Genomic DNA, 22032 nt, shown 5'->3' on the forward strand with positions numbered 1-22032 from the left:
AAAGAATTTCATCTTGTTTTCTTTAAGATAATGTACCTACGTAACGCATATGTCTCTATAGACCGATTTGAGTCAAATAAAATTTGGGTTTTTGGCGAGCGGGGCATGCGTATATGGGAACATGAAACGCTTATTTCTCACTTAGGGCTGAATTTGAAAGTCCATCGAGTTCAACGTAGATGGTCCCGGGGTTTTTCCCTCCAGACAATCTTAGCTTCTAAGTTTTCATTTATTTGTTTGACTAATTTTTTCATTATGTGCACAGTAACACTTATGGCTTTTTTATTAGTAGTTAATCTTTTTAGGGCGATAGTGATATCCCTCAGATATTTCCGCCCTTTTCGGCAAAATTTTAAATATCTTTTTTGACAGCATATAATTTTTTACGAATATAATATTATCTATAATTTTTGTGAACCTATTTTTAACCGAATAAAGATAGAAGGGGGATGTCCCGGATAAAAAAAAAAAAAAAAAATCGAGTTCAACGTAAATTTTGATAAGGAATCACATTGTGATGCTTGATTTCCTACTGTGTCTAGGGGTCTACTTCCAAAGACTCCCCTTTATGTATGACGGCTGATATTTTTCTAGCCATTTTGCGCAGAGCCCAATTTCCGCGGATAATTTACTACCTATTTTACCGATATACTCTACCACCGCGTATAACCAAATCTTAGTAACATTACTGTTCACAGCTTCTAGAACAAGGTGGTAAAGCACTGGGTCTGCACGATTTTGCAGGGAAAACAAGGCCACTAAATTTCTATAGCCCTCTAAAACCCATCCCCATAATTTAGGTATGGTATTTTTTAACCATAATACGCAGAATCTAATATCTGCGGGGATTAACAATTCGCGTTGTCCTCATTCTTAATCATCGTGGATGATCAAAGCTTCATAGCATTGCAAATAAAGGCCTCTAAACCCCCTCCCCATTATTTAGGTTTGGTATTTTTTAACCATAAAGCGCAGAACCTAATAACCGCGGGTTTTAATTATTCGCGTTGTCTGTGTTATCAATCACCGCGGATGATCAAAACTTTATAACATTGCAATTAAGGACCTCTAAACCCCATCCCCATCATTTCGGTATGGTATTTTTAAACCATAATGAGCAGAATCGAATATCTCAATATTATAATATCCCCATGACTTAGGTATGGTATTTTTTAACCATAATGCGCAGAATCTAATAACCGCAGATTTGGATTATTCGCGTTGTCCGCATTGTCAATCACAGCGGATGATCAACGTCTCTTAACATTGAGATTAAAGACCTCTAAACCCTACGTTTTTTGGATAAGATGTTTTCAAATCATTATGCGAAGAATCTAATATCCGCGGGTCTTGGTTATCCGCGTTCTCTACACTCGCAGTCATCATAGACGATCAAAATTTTATAAAATTGCGATTAAAGCCAACGATTTTTAGATAAGGTGTTTTTAACCATCATATGCAAAGAATCTAATATCCGCGGGTTTTGGTTATCCGCGTTCTCTACATTCGCAGTCATCATAGACGATCAAAATTTTATAAAATTGCGATTAAAGCCTACGATTTTTAGATAAGGTGTTTTTAAATCATTGTATGCAAAGAATCTAATATCCGCGGGTTTTAATTATCCGCGTTATCTACATTCTCAATCACCGTAGATGATCCAAACTCCACATATTTGCTGTAAAATGCCTCTAAAACCAATCTATTTGTTACGATCTGCAATATGGATCCACTCGAAAACCGGCCAACTACCCTCTCCTAATTTTTGCGGCGGTGAATATGCAAATAATCTAATATCCGCGGGTTTTAATTATTCGCGTTGTCTACATTCTCAATCACCGTAGATGATCCAAACTCCACATATTTGCTATAAAATGCCTCTAAAACCAATATATTTGTTACGATTTGCAATGTGCATCCACTCGAAAACCGGCCAACTACCCTCTCCTAATTTTTGCGGTGGTGAAACAGGTTGCGGTCAGGCCGAAAATAGCCAGTGGTGGAGGGTGAAATCGGCCCGGCGGTTCCGGCATAAAAGTCACAGGCGAGGGGTGGGCCCTTTCATTTCACCGGTGTAGCTCATTAGTGTGGCAGTGAAGTGGACAAGAGGACGACATCAACAGTAAGTTTCGATTGCAGACTTTCTAGTTTCCGTGTTCGATCGTAATTGTTTTCTGATTGCTCTTTGCATGTGTGTGTCGCATCGTACGTACCTCACTTGGGTGCAGTATTCACCGCAGTTTACCGAAGTGATCTATCGAAGTGAAAAAGTGCTTACGTATTTATTTATTTATTTTTTATTTTTATTTTTTTTTGTAATTTATTTGTGTTGAAAGGTAATTTTTTCTCTAAAATTTAGTTGTTCCCCGGGACCGACCCCTAGTGTTAATCTGTAATGCAACCCACTCTCTCCTTTCCCATCTTGAAAAAGATAAAATAAAGGCTCCTTGATCGGGGTGAATTGTTGGGATAAAAATTATACTTTCACCTCTACTAATGGTTGATAAAAGGATCGATGAAAAAATTGTGAAGATTGAAAATTTTATTGGGTAAACGTAAAATATAAGTACCTCAAGTACAAGGTTTAAAAATTCACCGAAAAAAAATTGGAGTTGATTTAACATTCTGGATGTAAAAAAAGTGTACGACAACTTACAAGTGCTGAATTAATCGCTACAGCAGTTACCTTGGCAATTACAAGATGTAAGACTAACTGCTGTAGCGGGAAATTCAGCATTTTGTGAGTTCTCGCACACTTTTTTTACATCCAGAATGTTAAATCAACTTCCCTTTTTTTATAGGTGAACCTCCGATTATGTTTTATGTTCTTCAAGAAAGACTAAAAAAATTTGCCTCGCGATTTTTAGAGCTTTTTGTAGAATGAGTGAAGAAAATTAACGAAACTTTTGAAAGAAACTATCGGTTGGTTTTCCTTTGCGAAAATAAAACACGATCGGAGACTTAAAACGTCGAACACTAAGATACGCTTTTTTCGACTTCAACCATTGATGAGTTGAGAAAATCGTCATTCAGTTGTCAATGAGAGTGAAGATGGTAAAAAAGTAAAGAAAATATGAGAGTGTAACTCCCTGATCAGTTTTAAACAGTTGACGAAAATAAGACATTAAATAAGCGATGCACATTGCGCTGGGTGTCGTGCTTTGCATTAAAAGTCGCCTTCAAAAAGATATGATGCATCTCTTCAATCACTCAATTCCCGCCTTTTTTTCCCGCGCACATGAAATTTGATGGCGCGAAAATTCAAATAAACGGGCGGTCCCGGTGTGAGCGTGTCAACTTGAGAAGTAACACGACTGTTTGCGGGAGGATCAATAATTTGAATCTCATTTAGCGATGGAGTTAATCAAAGGAATGCTAGAAACAGAGCAATCGTACTGTGCGTTATAATATAAAACTCTCTTCATTACGTTAAAACCTTTTCGCTTAAAGACATTCAGTTTGCAAAAAAGAGTAATAAGACATTCATCTCTTTGAAAAACTTAACCGTGATAGAACTTAAATAGCTTGTTGCAATTACAGTGTCTCAATTTTTTTCCTCCGTTTTATTTTTTAAAACGAAAGTCATAAAATACCTATATTCACTACGTTTTGAAACATAATACTGCCGAATGGCAAAAAAGAACAACACTTGACAGCGTTTAAATTCATGATGTGTTTTTCACCTTCTACAAAAATAGAGGCTGGAAAGTTGCCAACTAAATCAAGGGATTTAGGGGCTCCAGTTTTGGAAAAAGGAGACACTTCCTGTGAAAATCTCTGCTACAAAATGTCATAATTTGATTGAAAAAAGGAACAAATAATTTCTCTGCTGAATCGGCTCTTAAATTTTACCTGGGTACTTTTTATACTTTTATTTCTTGATTCAAGGAGTGTTTCTGCACCAACTAGGTTTTGATTTATGATATTTTTGTTTACCTAATGATTAAATGTTCTGTGCACCACTCTGAGTTCTTCTGAGGACAAACAGAAACCCAATCTTTTGATGAAGGTGATGACTGGTAGATTTTAAAAAATATTCTCAATTAGCCTTAATTTTTCGTAACTCTCGCACCAAGGTACATACCCCATTTGTGCGGTTTCAGTATTTCTTATGAACATTTTACTTTTTTTTAAAAAGAACCATCTCAGGAATTTGCCTGGAATATCCTATGATTTCTTTTCATGCTTGTGAGAAAGGACTCTAAAATTTATTGTCAGACAAATTCGAGGACAGTTCTTCCATAAAAAAATAAAATGTTCATGTGAATACTATAACAGCGCAGACAGGATTCCTTCCTACAGCGGCTAAAATTGTAGCAGTTGAAAACTTCTGCTCTCATTTAAAGTTTTTCAAGAAAATGTGATTGATCTGCTTTTGCTAGGAAATTGTTTTAATTTGACAACAACTAATTATTCTATTTTATGTTTCAGATTGAAAATGGCTTACAAATCCGTCCTCAGCATCTTGGTGATTTCAGTAGCCAGCTTAGTTGGAGCTGATGAGCCGAATTTCGTACCTGGCGCCTTCCCAGCCCAGGCAAGCGCAGCTGCCGCGGCAGCCACAGCATATTCACAGCCGCAACCAGTGCCTGCTCCGTTATACCCATCAAATGAGGGTAACTCTATTGAAAGTAAGCACAAAAACCTACTATTTTTAAGCAACTATTGACCTTAGTTAAACAAAGGGAATCTATTCGTGTTTAGGTATGAGCTATTTAGTATGTTGACTCCTTATAATGGTGAAGCTAAAGAGACATGAATGAAGAGACTCGGAAGACAAGGTCCATAAGTATAGTTTTTGCTGTTTCGAGAAATACAGATTTGAAGTTTCAAAACTACATGGATGCTTATGGCAGGAAAAAAGTTCAAACTGACTTTTTGATGCTTAAAAATTCGGATTTGGGAGAGAATTTTCCACAGAATATGCAATAAGACTAGTTTTACTTGAAATCATTAACATCTACACTATCTATTAATCTATATTATACCACTCTATATCACTTTCTATTATTACCTTATCTGTTTAATTTTTCAAAAACTGCACTTATGCGCCTTGTCCTCCGAGCCCTTCAATGGACCACTAGATAAGGTACGAATTTCAACATTCTGATACATGTTTCTTAACCAAAATTTTACGTAAAACACGATGCACACAACGAAAATTACCGAAATTAACTCCTTACGAAGATATTTAATGATTCTTAATGCGTGAATTCAAACCACCCGCTCATGAAAACACAATGCTCTACGTGATTCACATCGCGCGCTAAACGTTATCATGACAGTCTCTGCAATATAAAAATCTGGCAACCTTAATCTTGACGCTTTGGCTCAGTTATAGCAAATTGCTAATAGTTTGAACAACACATGATGGGAAATAAACATTGCTCGATTGAGAAGCTTGCTGAAACCGTTGTAGTGGGCGATTTGACTCACGTGGAGTTTTGAGTTTCTTGTGAGCGGGCAGTTCAAATTCCTCATAACCAATGTGAAATAAAAACGTTAATATCTTCGTTAGGAGTTAGTTTCCGTAATTTTCGTTGTGTGAATCGTTTTCCACGTGAAATTCTGGTTAAGAAACATGTATCAGATCGCTTAAATTCGTACCTTGTCTAGTGGTCCATTGTGGATTAGCCTTAAGATTTTCGAGCCTTAATTTTGGTGTTAGCTTTTTAGCCAGGCCTCGTCGGTAGCTTTGAGCTAATTTTGAGTCTTTTTCTATGTTGTTGAACTTCTAAACCACGTATCTTGGTTTAAAACGATGCAGATTTTCTGTAATACTTTATTTTATAAATGGAGAACTACTCGATATCAATTCTTAAAACTTTAGTCATTTCTCTTCTCTGAGCAATGAAAATTCTGATTCTGGAGCAGTTGAGGTACTTTAGGTTCATTGCATTAATTTAATTTATTATTTTTGTCTACAATTAATTAATATTTTTTTTTTAAAAATTAAAAACAAATAACAATTTTTGCACAGAACTTCCACAGGATTTCTTTCTTATATGGAAGCAAAATCACGCAAATTGCTGAGAAATAATAATATTCCTTCTCATGAGAAAAAAATATGTTGTAAGTGAAGATGCTTTTATATCTCACCATCTATTAGCAGAACTCATGCCAAAGCACAAGTTGACTATTGATTGAAGGGGAAGACAAAATTTTTTCCAACTCAATTTAAGGGAAGAAAGAATGATAACAGAATATTTTAGGGATTTGGAACTTCATATTTTTGAGAGAAAAATGGCTGGGGACTGACAACACATTAGTTCTGACCGAAAGCTCCCTGAAACCCATTACAAAATCGAATTTCAATTTCATGTACCTATTCAAGGAATTACAGCTGTATAAAAACACTGGTAGTTCAACTGCAAATTTTGTCACAGATCTCATTTTTAAGCTTATAAATGACCACCAAGTACTTTTAAAAGTGCTTACTCAGATTTTCTCGGAAAATACAGAAAAAATACTAATTTTTAAACGGTTGTTCCACAACATTCCCTAACATTTTTAGACTGTATCATTCATGAGTAACCTTTTGCTTTCCAGGTGACAACTCTCTCCAATCATACGAAGAACCATCTGGCTTCGGAGTCCAGACCGGTTATGAGGGCTACCTTGTCCCGGAGGAAGAACCCACCGCACTTAGCATCATTTCCACCCTCTTCCCTCAGCTGTCCGGAATCATCAACTACATTAGTGGATTGTGGTCACGTAGCTCGAATGTCGTCTCCGGGGCTGCTGGTGTTGTCGCCTTGGGTGGAGTCCTCACCACTCTCACTTGCGCTTTCACTCCTCTTTGCACACTCACTTTTGTTGGTCTTGCCAGGGAAAATGTCCGCGATAGCATGAGGTCATACTTGACTGAAGAAAACATAGATACTGCTGCCAACTTCATCCGTGAAGCTTACGAGAAGTACAAGAAGTTGAACAACCGAGTTCGCAGGAGGAGCGCAAATAAGAAGAAGTAAACTGAGTCAAACTCTGCATTTATTTCTTAGGTTTTGAATTAGCACTGTACAGATCTTAACTTATTTTTATTTATTTATTTGTAAATATGCTGAAAAATTATTTATTGAAACAAAGAAAGATTTTTCAATTAAATTCCTCTTTTTTTTCCTTTGGCATCGTCTCCTTTCAGGGAAGCATTTTGACTACAGTTGTAAGATTTTGTATTACTGAAATTATGGCAAGATTTTAGAGAGAAAAGGGAATTGAATCATGACACTCATGCCTCTTCATTTCATTCAGTGTTAATTAAGTGCTAACTGCAAGTGCCTTTAACATTAAAGAGATATACTTTTTACCGTCTATTTATATGCTAAATTGAGATACAAGCTACATATTCAAAACTTCAACAGCTTTTGAGAAAATTCTGCGTGGATTTTTAAAATAATACTTGTATTACTGTGATTTTTGGAACAGTTATTGCATGGGGATGTATATATGCCATATGCAGTAAATTTTGGCTAATGCACGCATGAATTTTAATATTCCTTTCGGTACCAATTTCTCAATTCTTATAATTTACTTTAAAAAAAGAGGGGGAAAAAGAATAAAACTAATAATCGCTTTGGAAAAATATGTGAGTACATTGTCTGAGGCATGTCCAGCTTTTTACCACCATTTCAATACATGAGTAATTTTAAAATTTTTGGTCTAAGAAGTATAATTGCTCCATCTTATATGATTTTTAGAAAAAAAAAGGTTTCATTGGACCATAGAGGGTTTTAAGTAACTTAGAGGGTACCGCTAAAGTGGATCATGCTAATTGATGGCTAAATGCGAAAAATGCGCATCTTCATTGTAATATTTAAAAATTTCTGATAATACTTGATTTTCTTCAAGCAAAAATGACCAAAATGTTTCCTTGCAATTTTGCGTGATTTTTTCAGAATGAGTGCAGAAAATTCACAGAAAATTTTGATAGAAACTGTTGGTTGATTCTCCTTAAAAAATAAACATGAACAGAGACTTACAACTTTTCATTCTGAGATACGCTAGTTTCGATTTTAGCCATCAAAATTAGCTTTGCGTTTGACTTCCGATTTTCACTTGGGCAAGGCTTCAAGTGCTGTTTCAGACAATTTGATAATCGAATCGTTCACAATAATGATGGATATCCACTGGAAAAAATGCCTCAAGTTCTTCTGATTAAAACTTTAAGATTATCAATTCATCAAATCCATAAGACAAAAATGAAAATAATTTTTAGTGAGACCTTTTCACTTGCATTTCTACAACCTCATTCTAATGAATGATGTTTCTTTCCTTTACATTTGAAAATTATCACATACAACATCCATTAAAATTCATGCTGAGAAACAATGATGTTGATCTTTGAGACAGTGGACCCAATGAAAGTCGTGCCCCGATAAAACTCCATTACTAACTCTAAAAATATTTCTTGGGGGCCTTTAATTGGCTTAAGCAGTAATAAAAGAGCCTGATTAAATCCTACCCGCTGCAGACGGAAATAACTCAGATCAGCTTTTGGGATGCCAGGTGTTGCGTAGACATTGACAAGGTTGAGTTTAAAATCCATAGAGGTACTTTCGCTCATTGATGCGCGGGATGAAATCAGTTCCTGCTGACCGTTGGTTGGGATTGGGAGATTGGAAACAAGAGTAATGAAATTGAATGAATAAGCCAACGGTAAATGGGTGCAGGAGATATCTGAACCACATGTTCGTGGTAATCTGTTGCATCGACTGGAAAAAAAACAAACAAACAATTAAAATCAATAAGGCAGTGGCAAAGTATAGTTGCGGGGTTGGAATTTAAGTTTTCTAGCCTAATATTTCCTAGAAAACCCAAAATATTTATTTAAAAAGTTAGAAAAATTAATTTGGAGTGGAGAAAAAGCTGATCAAAATCCGACCATTCAAAAGCCAACAGTCAAATTGACATAGCAAAGCAGTGCCATTTCCGTGCCTGGTTGCGTCATTAGAGCAGTCTGCCATAAATATAATTTCAAATAGATTCCATTTTTGGCATTTTCAAAAGGTTTTTTTTGCTATTTAGAGTTTAAAAAAATCTGCAAAAAATCCAAAAAACTTAGTTTACTCCAAAGAAAGAATTTTAGAAAAAATGGGTGCCACTGACCCATTTTTGGGATAGATATATTTCATTGTTAGTCCGAGACATGAATGGTATTCCATTACAAACTTCTACTCAATCAATTATTGAACAGATTCACTCAACTCATAAACATCTAAAAAATATGATCGACTTGATGGATCTCAAAATGCACTAATTGTTCAAAACGTCGCATTGAATGCGTCCAAAATAAGCGTGTAAACAATAAATTTGCATTGATGATTTACATTAGGATCAGTTACTCTAAAATTTCATCTTACAGAAAAAAACATAGTCAACATAAATGAGGTGACCATTGCTTAATTTAAGCATTAAGGAGAATATTAGTCAGATTATAAAAAAAACTTTTGTTTTGAAAAAAAAATTTGTCTCAAGTGCATTTTATTCATTTGATTCCACAGAAATGTTTAATCCATCTCCAATGTTCTGAATTAATCTTTTATCAAGGGTGCAGAAATGCTCCAGTCTGTAAGCCCTAGCTCACATACGACAAGAGGAGATACCAAGGCTTGTCTCAATGTGAAGGGTTCCTTTTTTTCTTTTTCACAGCGAAAAATGAGACTAAACCCTAACCCCTAGTTATACACCCTAATTATTTTTGAAATTTGTTTATCCAAGGTTCAATTTCAACACTTCCAGATAGTGCAGTTTGGAAGCAGAGTTTGCCACCGAAACCTGCTCCGAAGGACTTGCTGCATTTTTGGATTTTATGAGGACCTACTTTATCTGATGGTCTATTATACAATTCATGCTTCTTTAAATGAGGATGATATTGACAGATATAATTAGAATGGGCCTATCAAAATTGAACATTGCCCAGTTTTCTCTGACGTTGTACTTTTTAAATGGAAAAATAAGTGAGGCAACAAGCATAACTTACTTTTTATGATCATTATCTTTGGAGTAACCAGGTGGGCAAGCAACAGAGTTGCATCGGAAACTTCCTCTAATGTTGAAACAGATTTCATCAGCAGCTAAACACCGATTGAGATCTTTGCATTCATCGATATCTACAGGATAAAAAATTAAATATTAGCTAGGTCTAAAATTTTCTTGCGGAGCAAAAATAATAAAAGGCTGAATCTACACATTACAGCACTTCCAAAAAAGTGGATACAGATATTTTGCAGTTTTTCCAAGGATAAGTCAGTTGCTCTATTTACAGAATCATGTTTGGATTATTAAAGCTTACAATTCAGCAAAACACGATGGAATCTTGTGTGAACGCCAAGTTTCAACGTTCAATACTTACTCAAATACTTACTTCAATATTGTCCTTCAGTGAACATGGCATAAGACATTATCCACCACTGTAGTGCATACATGGTTTCTTTTGCTTTGGTTTCATCAATCGGCAATACACACACACATTTTTACTGGTTGGACGTTCACATTTGGCGTTTGGACGAATCATATTAATTTTTGCTAATCTAAAATCTTACACCATTAAAATATGATTCTGTGCTTAGAGCAACTGACCTGTTAGAAAATTGCAACTTGAAACTGTAAGCGATAATAACTGATACTGGGCATGAAAGCATTATGAACAGATGTTTACAAAAAACTTTCTTTTTTTTTCTAACACTACTCAACATTAGTTTTTTAAAACTTCCTACATTTTTTTTCTCTGTGCAAAGAAAATTCTGTGAAAACTTCATGAAATCATGTTGATTTGTTCTTCTTGAAAAAAAAAATAAAATTGTCGTAGAGATTTTAGAACTCTGTAAACGAGATACATGGTTCGGGTGTTTCACCTTCAATTTGTTACAGTGGGTACTGCTACTCCATAAGCAGTTTACAAATGAGAACGAAAGCTCCAATGCACTACTTACCTTGACAAGTGACATTATCAGATCCAAGTCTATAACCATATGGACAAGAACAACGGAATGATCCAATAGTATTTTCACACTGCCCCATACAGATGTACCGATCCCGGAATAAAGCGCATTCATTTATATCCTCGCAAGTCCTGTAAATTATTAAAAAACAGTTTAAAATGGAGAGAATTGCTACGGATGCTAAGTATAACAGGGAACCAATAAGAGAGAAATGATGTGCTCAAAAAGTCCTTTGCCTTAAAGAGTGTTACAGTATAGAGCAAAAATTTGTCTGACAACAAAAGCCTGGAAAATGAGGGTAGTCTTAAAGAAATAAAAGAGAATATGCTTAAAAAAGAATTTAAAAGACCTTAAGGCTAGAGGATATGTGATAAAAGTTACCTTCCGTCTGCTGCAAGTCTGAAACCAGGCCTACATGAACATTTGTGAGAGCCAGGAAGATTGACGCAAATGTGATCGCAAAGATTTCTGTCTTTGGCACATTCATTTATTTCTGGAAGCAGACGAAAACAAGATAAGTTGATGAAGAAATTCAAACATGCCTTTAAACACATGTTCACAAAGGAGAACCTCTTTTTCTGGGTGAAAAACTTCACTGCTGGATGGACCTCCAGACCAGGTTTGAATTTAAGCATGCTGATAAATATTTCCTCATAATTTTAAACTGAACATGATTCGTGCAACAAAAATTACAGAAAGTAACTCCCAACAAAGATACTGGCGCTTTTATTAAGCATTGACTATGAAAAATTCGATTTCTCGCTCACATGAAAGACGAAAGTCTACATGAACCAAATTGTGCACTACAATAGGTTTGGCAGGCCTCTTAGTCTTAGTTGGGAAGTGTTTCATTTCCGCTCAGTGTTGTTCAAAGTTTAAAAACTTACACCAGCTGAGCTGGAGCACTGAGATTAAGAATGTCAATTTTCATACTGCAGAGACTACTATGGGAACGTTTAAAGTGGGATTTAACTTGGGTAGAATTTAGTTTTTTCTTGAGAGAGAAGTTTGAATTTGAGCATTGAAAAACGTCAATATTTTGGCTGGGAGTTGCTTTCAATGATTTTCGTTGCAACAATCTTTTTTTTTTTTTTTTTTTTTTGATGAGTTTGATTTTAGGTAGATACAGACTAACAAAAACATGCATTCCACAATAAATCTGACAGAGGATCAACTCACCAGCACACTTTCCGCTTTGATTCACTTCATATCCAGTTGGACACTCAAAGGTACTTTTCGTACAGTTGGAGGAGTTTTTATCTGAGGTACAGCGGCGCTTTTCGCAACGGAACGAGCCATGTGTGTTGCGACACTGCCAATCAGGCCCAAGATAGCGGCAATTGTCTATTTTTAAGGCACATTCATCATCATCTTAAGGGAGAAAAAGAAGAATTAGTTACTATTGAGGACAGAAGAGCCAACAGTTGTTTACAAATTCACTTTGATGATTTTAAAATAATTTGTAGCTGAAACGTAAAAGGAATGGCAAAACAATAATTATGGACATCTCTCGGTTCTCCTGATTGTTCTGTGAAATGCTTGTACAGTTTTAATACAGTTTATGTACGTATGTTAAAAAAAATAAAAAACGTTTTGGCCGTTTGAATACTTTCATTAAATAAATTTATGGCCTCCTTATTTTTACTACTTGTTATTTTCAAACTGAAGGATCTTTCACATAATTCCGTTTCACAAATTAAACTGACAGTCTTTGACAAGGATATGAGCTACTACCTTCACATAATCCACTTCCAATATTTAGCGTGTAACCAGTCCCACAGCTTGTAAAACGGACACATTGAAATGAGCCAATAGTATTATCACACCGCAAGCTCGAATGACAATCATGAGTTTTTGTTTGGCATTCATTGATGTCTACAAACAAAAAAAGACAATTAATCCTTGATAATATAGAGAACAGAAGTTTAAATTATGCACTAGAGAAATTGATCCAGATGTAACCAACAATATGTCAAATGTGAAGGGAGGAAAATGAAATTGAAGTCTTCTTCAATTTCAAACATCAAAGAGAAGAATTTACAACACCAAAAAATTTTCATTGCGAGAGATTGATTGCAATGCACAAATAAATACTATCAAAATCAAGGAAATCTTTCTCTTCTTTTTCTACTAACAACAAGGGCAAGACCCTGTTTCGTCGAGCTCTCGAGTGCCGAGCACATCCGAATCATTAATGAGTATAAAATATTCGTCCAAAATTAAAACAAGGGTTTTATTGAGTTACAAAATCAATATATTTACATTCATAAAAACTATTAAAATTAAAAAAACAGGAACAGCAACATTCAATCATCTTTAAAAGATGAGAGCTAGCTTTATGACCATCTCTTAGGCGGTTGTCCAAGTACCTAATCTTTTCCGTAATGGTTGTCTGTTCATGCAAATTTTTGCTAGTCTCTCTTTATCCATTTGGTAAACGTTTTCAGACTACATCCTTCTTCTGACCCTGGCCCACTTTGTAAAATCTTGCACTCCACAAGACTCCCTGCTAAACTCGGTGTCTGCTGATCCCAAAGTGTAACATCTGCTTTTTTCCTTAAAACTTTACCTTAACTGTGTGAAAATGCTGTTTGGAGCGCTTTATCTCAGCTCTGGTTTGTGTGAAAAACGTCAACATTGGTCAAACTATGGTCTTGCAGACTCTGACTTTACTTTGGTGAGTCATATATTTATTGCGCCACACCATATTGTTGAGGTAAATGGATCAAGTGTATGGAATTTGCATACTCAAAGAATTGTTTGAAAGATTTTACTCATTAGGAATAAGTTACGCACATTACTTACCGACACAAGCCAGGGTAACGTTATCTGTTTGAAAACCAGTTTTACAGCTGCAATAATAGCTCCCAACAGAATTGATACAATCTTGATTGCTGTCACATGGTGCGGTTTCACATTCATTGAAATCTGCAGATTATTAGAAAGTCATATTGAAAACACTTGACTAACAACAAAAAATTGGGGAAACTTAAGAGGAACATTTGGACTACATTTTGCAGCTTGGCACTACAATTTCTGGCTCATCTGTAAAAACACTTGTGAGCATAGGGAAGCTAATGGTACAGACGTTGTTTCTAAATTGAGCCAGAAATTGTAGTCCCAAATTGCAGACCGTAGTCCATTCGCATCAATTTCATCAGAATTAGCCTAACTATAGCAGTCGTGAAACTTATGAAAATTATTTTCTTGCAATTCTTAAAGAATGAGTTTTAAAGAAAATTTTAAAAGAGCTTGGTTAGTTTTCCTATAAAAAATAAAACATGCAGGAAGACTGAAAACTTTGCAACCTGAGATGCACATTTTTCAACGTTAGCCTAACGTAAAAATAAAACATACCAACACATTTGTTTTCCTCCTCATTAAATACGTAACCGATGTCACACTGGGTTGAGTACGTTGCTTTTGACTTGGTTTGTCTGGTAGAAGATGAATGCTGACGGGCCACACATCGATAACCGCCAGGAACATTGACACAGGACTCCGTTGCTTCGTTACAAAGATGAAGCTCTTCTTTGCACTCATCAATATCTGCATCGAACGGAGAGATAATTGAGTAAAATAAGTAAAAAACCGTTTGGTCAAAAACTATTACAAACTTTTTACAAAACAAAGGGGTTGCGCCATTTAGTTCCCCTCGGGCTAAAATTCTAAACAATGGACTGTTCAGTGGCACTGCTTCAGCAAGTTTTTGTAATGAATGGATGATAAATTAAATTTTTACGCAATTCTCTTTTTTAATTTTGATCCAGAGAAAACTTTTCCCTTTATTGCATTAAACTTTGGTTTAGCTTCTTAGCTTGGTGAGATGTATATCAGCGCCTCTGAGCCAAAAGGTACAGAACTGTAACTTACATTTTTGGAAAAAATCGAGTTTGTGGCATTTTTGAAATCTCCATTAACGGTTTTGTGTGTGTGGAAAATTTGGTAACCCTATCTTACGCCAGTTATGAGATATGGAGTTTCAAAAATTGCGATTTACATTGGAATTAATGAGGCTGACTTGCGATTTTCCCCTAATATCTTAAAAAGACCAAAATGGAGTTGGATACCTTTTGGTTCAAGGGTACTGATATCTTCTACTCACATCTCAACACAATCAGAAATTTCATCTAATCTATTTTGAAGTTCCCATTCCCCAATGTGACTAATTGCCACGTCATTGCAATGTGCAGAAGTTTTGGCATCCCTGATTCTGAGGATGAAAAAAGTAAAACTTTTGGTTTTATCATTTATAAATTTTGAAAAATGAAGAAAATATAAAAATGGGACTGATAAAATATTACCTGTGCATGTATTCTGGACGTTGTTAGCTTTAAAACCCAGAGGGCAGCGTATTACTTCTGTAGGCATTGTTGATGGTGTAATGCTGGCCGATTTTTCTGAAAAATATTATGTAGTTATGATTGTGGATGGTAATATATGGGTCAAATCCAAGGATATAAAATTAAATAAAAAAGTAGATAGAGAAATACTTATAAGGAAATATATTTTTATCTTTAACATACTGTATCGTAATCCTGTAAATCTGAAATCTGCCTGATAAAGAAGCTATGCAGATCTTCCTGTATCAAATGTTTCATAGTTCTTGTCTTGCTATATTTTATTTTAGAGCAAGAATAAAACAATTTTTTGTCCAGAAATTTTGGATGAATAATTTTGGGTTATCATTTTAAATTTGAGTAATAATTTTATTTTTTGTCTAGCACTTAAGATTTTTTAGGCAAAAGCAGTTTATTTGAATGTTTATATGTATACGAAAATTAAAATACCATAGAAACACTCACTTTTGCTCAAATAACTACAAAATTAGTCAGACTGCAGAGTAGGCTCCTCGAAATAGCTGTTCCAATATTTTGTGGATATTTTCAGCGAATTTAATGTTTCAAATTTTCTCTTTTTATTCACATTCTGATTTCCGAACAGTCCAATTATTGCATCACTCTTTGGGCATAATTAATAAATTACCGCAAGAAATTTGAAGAAAAATTTACCTCTTCCAGAAACTGCTTTGGAGGTTTTGTTTGCGATGTCTGTGTTGATGGGAATGCATGAAAAACTGCCAATTTCATTCTTGCACCATTCTTTTGTTTTGTCGCAAGTGTCGATGCCCAGAGCACATTCATTGATATCTTTGGATCAACAAAGCAAAAAGAAGTTAAAAGAAACGGATGAAAAATCACTATCAATATACAAGGATAGATAAAAAATTCTACTTTGTAAAACAAGAGTTGATTTTGTAAAAATTCACAATATTCAAAGCCACAATTGCTGCAAAAAAAAAAAAAAAAAAAAAAAAAAAAAAAAAAAAAAAAAATAATAATAACAACATTTAAGAATAGTATTTATTGTGGGGGTTATTTACACCCTCATGTTGAGACTTTGAGTTTGCTCAAAATAGAATGGATTCTTGCACCATATATTGAAATTTTCATAGACCTATCACTGAAATTAGCGCTAATCTGGCAATATGGCAATTCAATTTGTCCTTTAAGGTTGCACATTTACAATCAAAGAAAAAACCTGGCCGATCAATATTTTTAATACTAAGTGGATATAAGAAGAAATTACCTTCACAGCTTTTTTGGTTTGATTTTAGTTGGTACCCAGTGTTACACGAACACTCGACAGCGATTCCATTATCTGTGCACCTTTGTGCACAAGGATTGTTAGTCTTGCATCTATTAACAGAAACCAGGATAAAACATTTACGAATTTATGTGAATTCCAATAAAATCTACACCCAGGTTGAACATTGTTTTTCCCAAACTTGGTGTTTAAAATTCTTCTGAGTATTATAAATAAATGACTTTTGATGGAAAACATTGGGAGAAACTCAAGAGGCACAAATATTGTTTTTCGCAAACTTTGTATTTAAAATTTTTCCGAGTATTATAAATAAATTACTTTTGATGGGAAAAATTGGAGGAAACCCAAGAAGCACAATTCTCTGTCACTATTTTTCTCATTTTTCAGCCAATTCTCTTTCAAATTGCTACTCTGGGAGTAATATTTTACTTTGGAAATTATGTCGAAATAAAGTAGGTAGCAGCATGCGAAACTCACAGGCGCCAACGCCCCTAAAAAATCGGCCATGGCGCCTAAAAATTGCCCCCTAAAAATCTGAATTTTCATAATAGGTGATTATTTGATATTTTCAGCACTGCGAGTGAAAGCTTTTTCTATTCTTCCACGATTTCATCCTTAGTGCTTTTGTTTTCCCTAAGTTACAGCTACTTACTAGTTCTGTTACGAAAACATCTTGCGTCTAACTTTTCACTGAATGCGCCGTAATATATAGGCAAAAAGTCAATTTGGCCCCTAAAAAATCTTCAATGGAGCCTAAAAATCGGGCTTGATGCGCCACATGGCTCCTAAAACTTAAATGTGAGTTTTGAACACTGATAGGTAGTATGGTTCATTGTTTGCTTTCTTTCAATTCCTCATCTGCCTCTTTTCAATACGAAAAAAAAATCCTCACCTGCTCCCGATAGCATCTTGATGACAAGTTTTACCATCCCCCATGAGAGTGAATCCAGGGCGGCACTCACAACGGTACGATCCTGGGACTGGGACACAAATATGCTCACATAATTCGCCAGGCAAGAGCTCACAAATATTCTCTGTTTCTAGAAATTAGCAAAAAGAATATCTGAATTATGAAATGCACTGAACAAGGGATCATCAGAAGAATAGAATAAAACTCCCTGACTTTCCTCTATCCTAAATAACACGGATTCCCGGACTGATTCATTTAATAATTTACTAGAATAAGGAATTGAATTATGCTTCAGTAAGTTTGAAAAATGACTTCGAAATTTTTAGTTTCCTTTCCATAGTTGGACCGCGTTAAACAGAAAGGAACCAAGCCACATCAGCTATTGCCAAATTTAATCGGCTAATTAAATTTTTTACATGAAAACAGTTGTGCAGATTTTCGTGCAAATTTCAGTGAATTTTCTCCATAGTGCGAAGCAAATTCCTTAACATTTTCAAAGGGATCCGCACAAACCTTTTCTCGTAAAAAATTAAATTGCCCAGTTAAAATTGGCGATAGCTGATGTGGCTTCGTTCCTTTCTGTTAAACGCGGTCCAGTTACGACTTCCTGAAAATTTTGTTCACATAGTTGTTAGGACTTTTGAAGCTGGAGAAAGAATTTCACCTGAGATTGTAAAATTGTTTTGCAGTTCCCAGATTTTTGAACATTATTGCGTAAAATTCTTTACTATAACTTCTTTCATGTTCAAGTCTGCGAATAGTCTGACTGAGACTCGAGCTGCTGCACTTCAGGCCTGGATGTCGGTGACTGACAGCGAAACAACAAACCATCAAAGGAAATCTGATGGAGTTCTTCGATAGATCGTCGCAAAACCTTTGGTTGCTAACTCGCGTGACAAACTTGCGCGCCTTATATTATATTCTCTCAGACCTTTTTTGCAACAATTGCCTGTCTCTGAATTTGATCAGTCTCTGGGAATCTGAAATTTGCATACTTGTTCACTTCATTACTTCGTCATGTGGAAAGACTGTATTAGTATAGAATCTTACAATTTTGAATGAATAGGCTGTTTTTCAAGGCTCATTTCTTAGAAGGGAAAAGGAAAAGAGAAAATAAATCCTAATAAAAAGCAAAACTTACGCGAGAATATGCTATTGAGTCCATTCAGAGGCTCTACATCATTGTTGTTATATGAGGTTGGCGCGAAGCTGGGTGAAAGAGGAACACTCACATTGGAGCAACATGACTCAAAGACTGATGTCCAGGGAGATCCGAAATCAAATGGTTTGCAAGACGCAGATAAGGATCCAAATATAATACCCAGTTTACAGGCTTCACAGCAATGCTAAAAAAAGCAATTATTTTAATGAGACCATAAGTAAGCAAGAGACTTGAGATTATTTAATCCAATAAAGTGACAGTTTCCATTGTCAACACATATTTCACTGCATTTCTTTCGCAATTTGTCCACTTTCATGTGGACATTCTTCTTCCTATTCCTCATTCATCACAGCTATTCAAAATCAAAATGAAGGACTACTGAAAATGTTAAAGCTGTAATGAAAACGAAAAAGAGCGTTAAAGAAAAAATTTTAAGGCTTCAAGAGTGCGAGAAGATGTGAATTTTCTCTTCATGGCTCTTCAAAGGCAAACGTGGATTACCTACATAGAAGGCAGGATTGACGCTCAGCAAGGCTCCATTGCGAAAGGGGAAAAAATTTGATTTTCTGAATGGTCTCGAAAATTTTTGTAAGGCTGTTTCAAATCAGCATTTTTGTTAAGCTATTTCAAATCAAAATTTTTGATGTTTGTAGGCATCTGCCACTTATGATGCTCATGAACAATTTTTGGAATAAACATGTCAAGAAAAAGAGACAATAATCGAATAAAAATTAAAGTTAGGGTCAAATTACCTGGAAATTACCTTAAAATTTTCCATGCCTGGTCCTTGATCATAGCATACGGCACTGCTTTTGGCTAATGTGATACCATCTTCACACTGTGCAGATCTGCAAAAAAAAAAAAAAAAGAAGCAATTAGAGGATGGTAATACTAAAAAAATTTTTTGGTATCAGATCATCAAAAAGAACATTAAAAAGATTGAGCAAATGGTAAGAATGGGTTCATTACATTAGCAGGCAAGCTTTTTTCAAACTCTTTCATTGAAATTTTTATCATAAAAATGTCAAAACGAAGGTAGAGTACAGCACAAGATAAATCAACATGAAAAAATTATTCCAATTACTACTAAATTGCACTTTCTTTTAAAACAATTTTTCCAGATCAATTTTAGGCATGAAGCTCATATTTGGCAATAAAATGGACTCTATTGCAAGTACATGTTTATACTTGTTTAATGATTAAGTACGCAAAAAATTTCAAGACTGGAAAAAATTATTGAGCAAGTTAAATTTTTCCTGACCTGACAGTTTGGATGCAGCATAACTCGACAGTTGAGAGGCACATACTCTGCTGTTCGGCAGGAATTTTTGGAATGGGCATTGGATAGCTTCTGCTGCATTGCATTTCTTCGTTGCCCCATGCTATTCCCAAATCACAGCATGTTCGAAACATTGAGTCCGTCCCATCTGAGATATAGAAGCAAAAGAAGTTTTAAACAATTTTTCACCTTATTAGCGTCATTAAAATCCGAGAAAAATTAAACATGCCTCTCTGAAGCCGAGACTTGCACAATCGCAATCTGAGAAAGCATTTCTTTACTTTAGACATTCATATATTTACCTATGAATACTTCATTGTAACATTCATCAGGCTTAGATAGACATAGATCAATGATGAACTACTAGGTGTTAAATCTGAAATTTTAAAACTTAAGCAGGATGGTAATAAGCTAAACTGTCTTTGTCAATGAGACGAAGCCGAAATTACTGCATGTGATTCATCGGTTGTTATGCTCAATTTCTCAACTGTGCCTGTATCAGGCCAGATGATTAGACAAATTTATGCCAAAAGGAACTATGTACAAATGAATAGAGTTCTTTCATGCATCAGAGATTTGTGATTTAAGTGATATGACCAACGTAAAATTCTGCGAGAAACACAATGGTGCCTTTGATTTTCTCTGAAAGGAAATCCCAAGCTTAAAAAAGCGCTCTGAATCGTGGCTGTAATGGAGAGGATCCCCTACACTATGCTGAGAGTTCCCCTCTACAGCTAATCAAACTCTCCATGCTCAGACAGAGAGCGAATACATTTGTCACAAGACTCAACTTAGAGAGCTTTTTTGAGCTTGGGCGTTCGATTCAAAGAAAACTAAAGACACCATTATGTTTCTCGCAAAATTTTACACAAGATAGAGAAAGTAAATCACAAATACCAAACGCGCGCAAGAGTTACATTAAATCATAAGCTATGCAAAAGCAAACAAACCTCATATAGGTCCCTTTGATTCAATCATTTGTACATAATTTCTTTCAGCATTGATTCAGTTAATTGACCCATGGTAAAACACTCAATCACATGATAACAAAAAAATGCTGATAGTTAGTAAAGTATCCCATCGGATAAAGAAACACAATGGAGAAATAGATCTGATCTAGTGCAAACCTCCACTTTGTCTTTGTCTTATCAAGCCGTATCAACAAAGATGAAATTTCAATGATAGGTCTGCAGTCCAGAAACAGGCATGATAAATAATATTTGAGACTGCTCTTTAGAAATCTGGACTAAAACTCTGAGTGATATTAGGTGCCATTATGCTTCAAATTCTATAAAATAGTTAGAACCATTGAGTGGGGACTTAGCAAATACCTTACTCAGAATTGCTAATTAGAGCATATTAAGATTACAATCAGAATTAGTTACTTTCTAAACAAGATAACATACCTAAACTCGCTGCAAAAGGGAATAACACAGCAACACTGATTAAGAGGTGAGCAAACATATTGAGCACAACAAACACGGACTTGGACACTTTAGGCAGAGTCACAGAATGAGAGGGGCCCCCCAAAATAAAAGGAAAATGAAAAACACAAGGTGAAAAAAAGGAAGTAAGATTGTGAAATCACTGGCTCCTGATTCATCGTGGCAGTGATTCTCAAAATGAGCATTGCAAATCAAGCCACGGACTTGAAATGCATTGTCAAAGGTCACTGCTTGGGTATCTCACAACATGTTGCTCCTGTTGCTGGTTTACAATATGTGTGCGCCCCCTCAAAAAAAAAAAAAAAAAAAAAAGAAAACGTAGAAAATAATTCAAATGTATTAAATTTATGCAAATTTAAATGGCAGTCTACATTAATTCAAAAACAGTAAATTAATGAACGTAAAATCATCTGATAAATACTTTCAGAGGTATGTGCTAAATTTAACAATCATCTCTCCCCCTTCCTTTCTGTAAGAAAATTTGTTTGATTTCATCTTCTCCTCGAGAAAATCCTAGCTAAATTATCAAGAACGCATGGAACAAAATCAGTAATGAATTACAAAGATAATTAATGGTTCAAAAAGATCTAAAATAAAGGCTTTAATGGGAAAAAATCCTCAACTTAAAATCCATTCTTGGGCTAACTACAAATTCACTTTCAATTTTCATCCTCATATGTTTCTCTTTA

At 35.2% G+C, this 22032-nt stretch overlaps 2 protein-coding genes across 2 annotated transcripts; one reads left to right on the forward strand and one right to left on the reverse strand.

The window, feature by feature from the left end:
- Positions 1 to 1982: 1982 nt before the first annotated feature.
- On the forward strand, positions 1983 to 7104 carry LOC109042264 (uncharacterized). Its single transcript, XM_019058911.2, has 3 exons — positions 1983 to 2122; positions 4432 to 4631; positions 6550 to 7104. The coding sequence occupies exons 2-3, from the start codon at positions 4439 to 4441 to the stop codon at positions 6969 to 6971; spliced, it is 615 nt and encodes a 204-aa protein (XP_018914456.1). The 5' UTR covers positions 1983 to 2122; positions 4432 to 4438; the 3' UTR covers positions 6972 to 7104.
- LOC109042311 (uncharacterized) lies at positions 6973 to 21633 on the reverse strand. The gene is made up of 16 exons (XM_019058979.2): positions 21305 to 21633; positions 19881 to 20046; positions 19383 to 19467; positions 18599 to 18803; positions 17440 to 17587; positions 16530 to 16639; positions 15953 to 16090; positions 15245 to 15340; positions 14298 to 14489; positions 13746 to 13868; positions 12675 to 12815; positions 12120 to 12311; positions 11322 to 11433; positions 10932 to 11071; positions 9980 to 10109; positions 6973 to 8711 (listed from the first exon to the last, which is right to left on the reverse strand). The coding sequence occupies exons 1-16, from the start codon at positions 21360 to 21362 to the stop codon at positions 8306 to 8308; spliced, it is 2442 nt and encodes an 813-aa protein (XP_018914524.2). The 5' UTR covers positions 21363 to 21633; the 3' UTR covers positions 6973 to 8305.
- Between the last annotated feature and the right edge of the window lie 399 nt (positions 21634 to 22032).

The sequence above is a fragment of the Bemisia tabaci genome, unplaced genomic scaffold (genome assembly GCF_918797505.1).
Source record: "Bemisia tabaci unplaced genomic scaffold, PGI_BMITA_v3".
NCBI classification, from domain to species: domain Eukaryota; kingdom Metazoa; phylum Arthropoda; class Insecta; order Hemiptera; family Aleyrodidae; genus Bemisia; species Bemisia tabaci.

What these genes read in the sequence shown, in the direction of transcription:
- LOC109042311 (XM_019058979.2), bottom strand. Translation starts at nt 21,362, where the DNA reads ATGTTTGCTCACCTCTTAATCAGTGTTGCTGTGTTATTCCCTTTTGCA. An exon ending in TCAAAGCGGAAAGTGTGCTG is followed by an intron (nt 11,434 to 12,119) that starts GTGAGTTGATCC and finishes GTCTGCTTCCAG; the next exon opens with AAATAAATGAATGTGCCAAA. An exon ending in TGATAATGTCACTTGTCAAG is followed by an intron (nt 10,110 to 10,931) that starts GTAAGTAGTGCA and finishes TTTATCCTGTAG; the next exon opens with ATATCGATGAATGCAAAGAT.
- LOC109042264 (XM_019058911.2), top strand. Translation starts at nt 4,439, where the DNA reads ATGGCTTACAAATCCGTCCTCAGCATCTTGGTGATTTCAGTAGCCAGC. An exon ending in TGAGGGTAACTCTATTGAAA is followed by an intron (nt 4,632 to 6,549) that starts GTAAGCACAAAA and finishes TTTGCTTTCCAG; the next exon opens with GTGACAACTCTCTCCAATCA.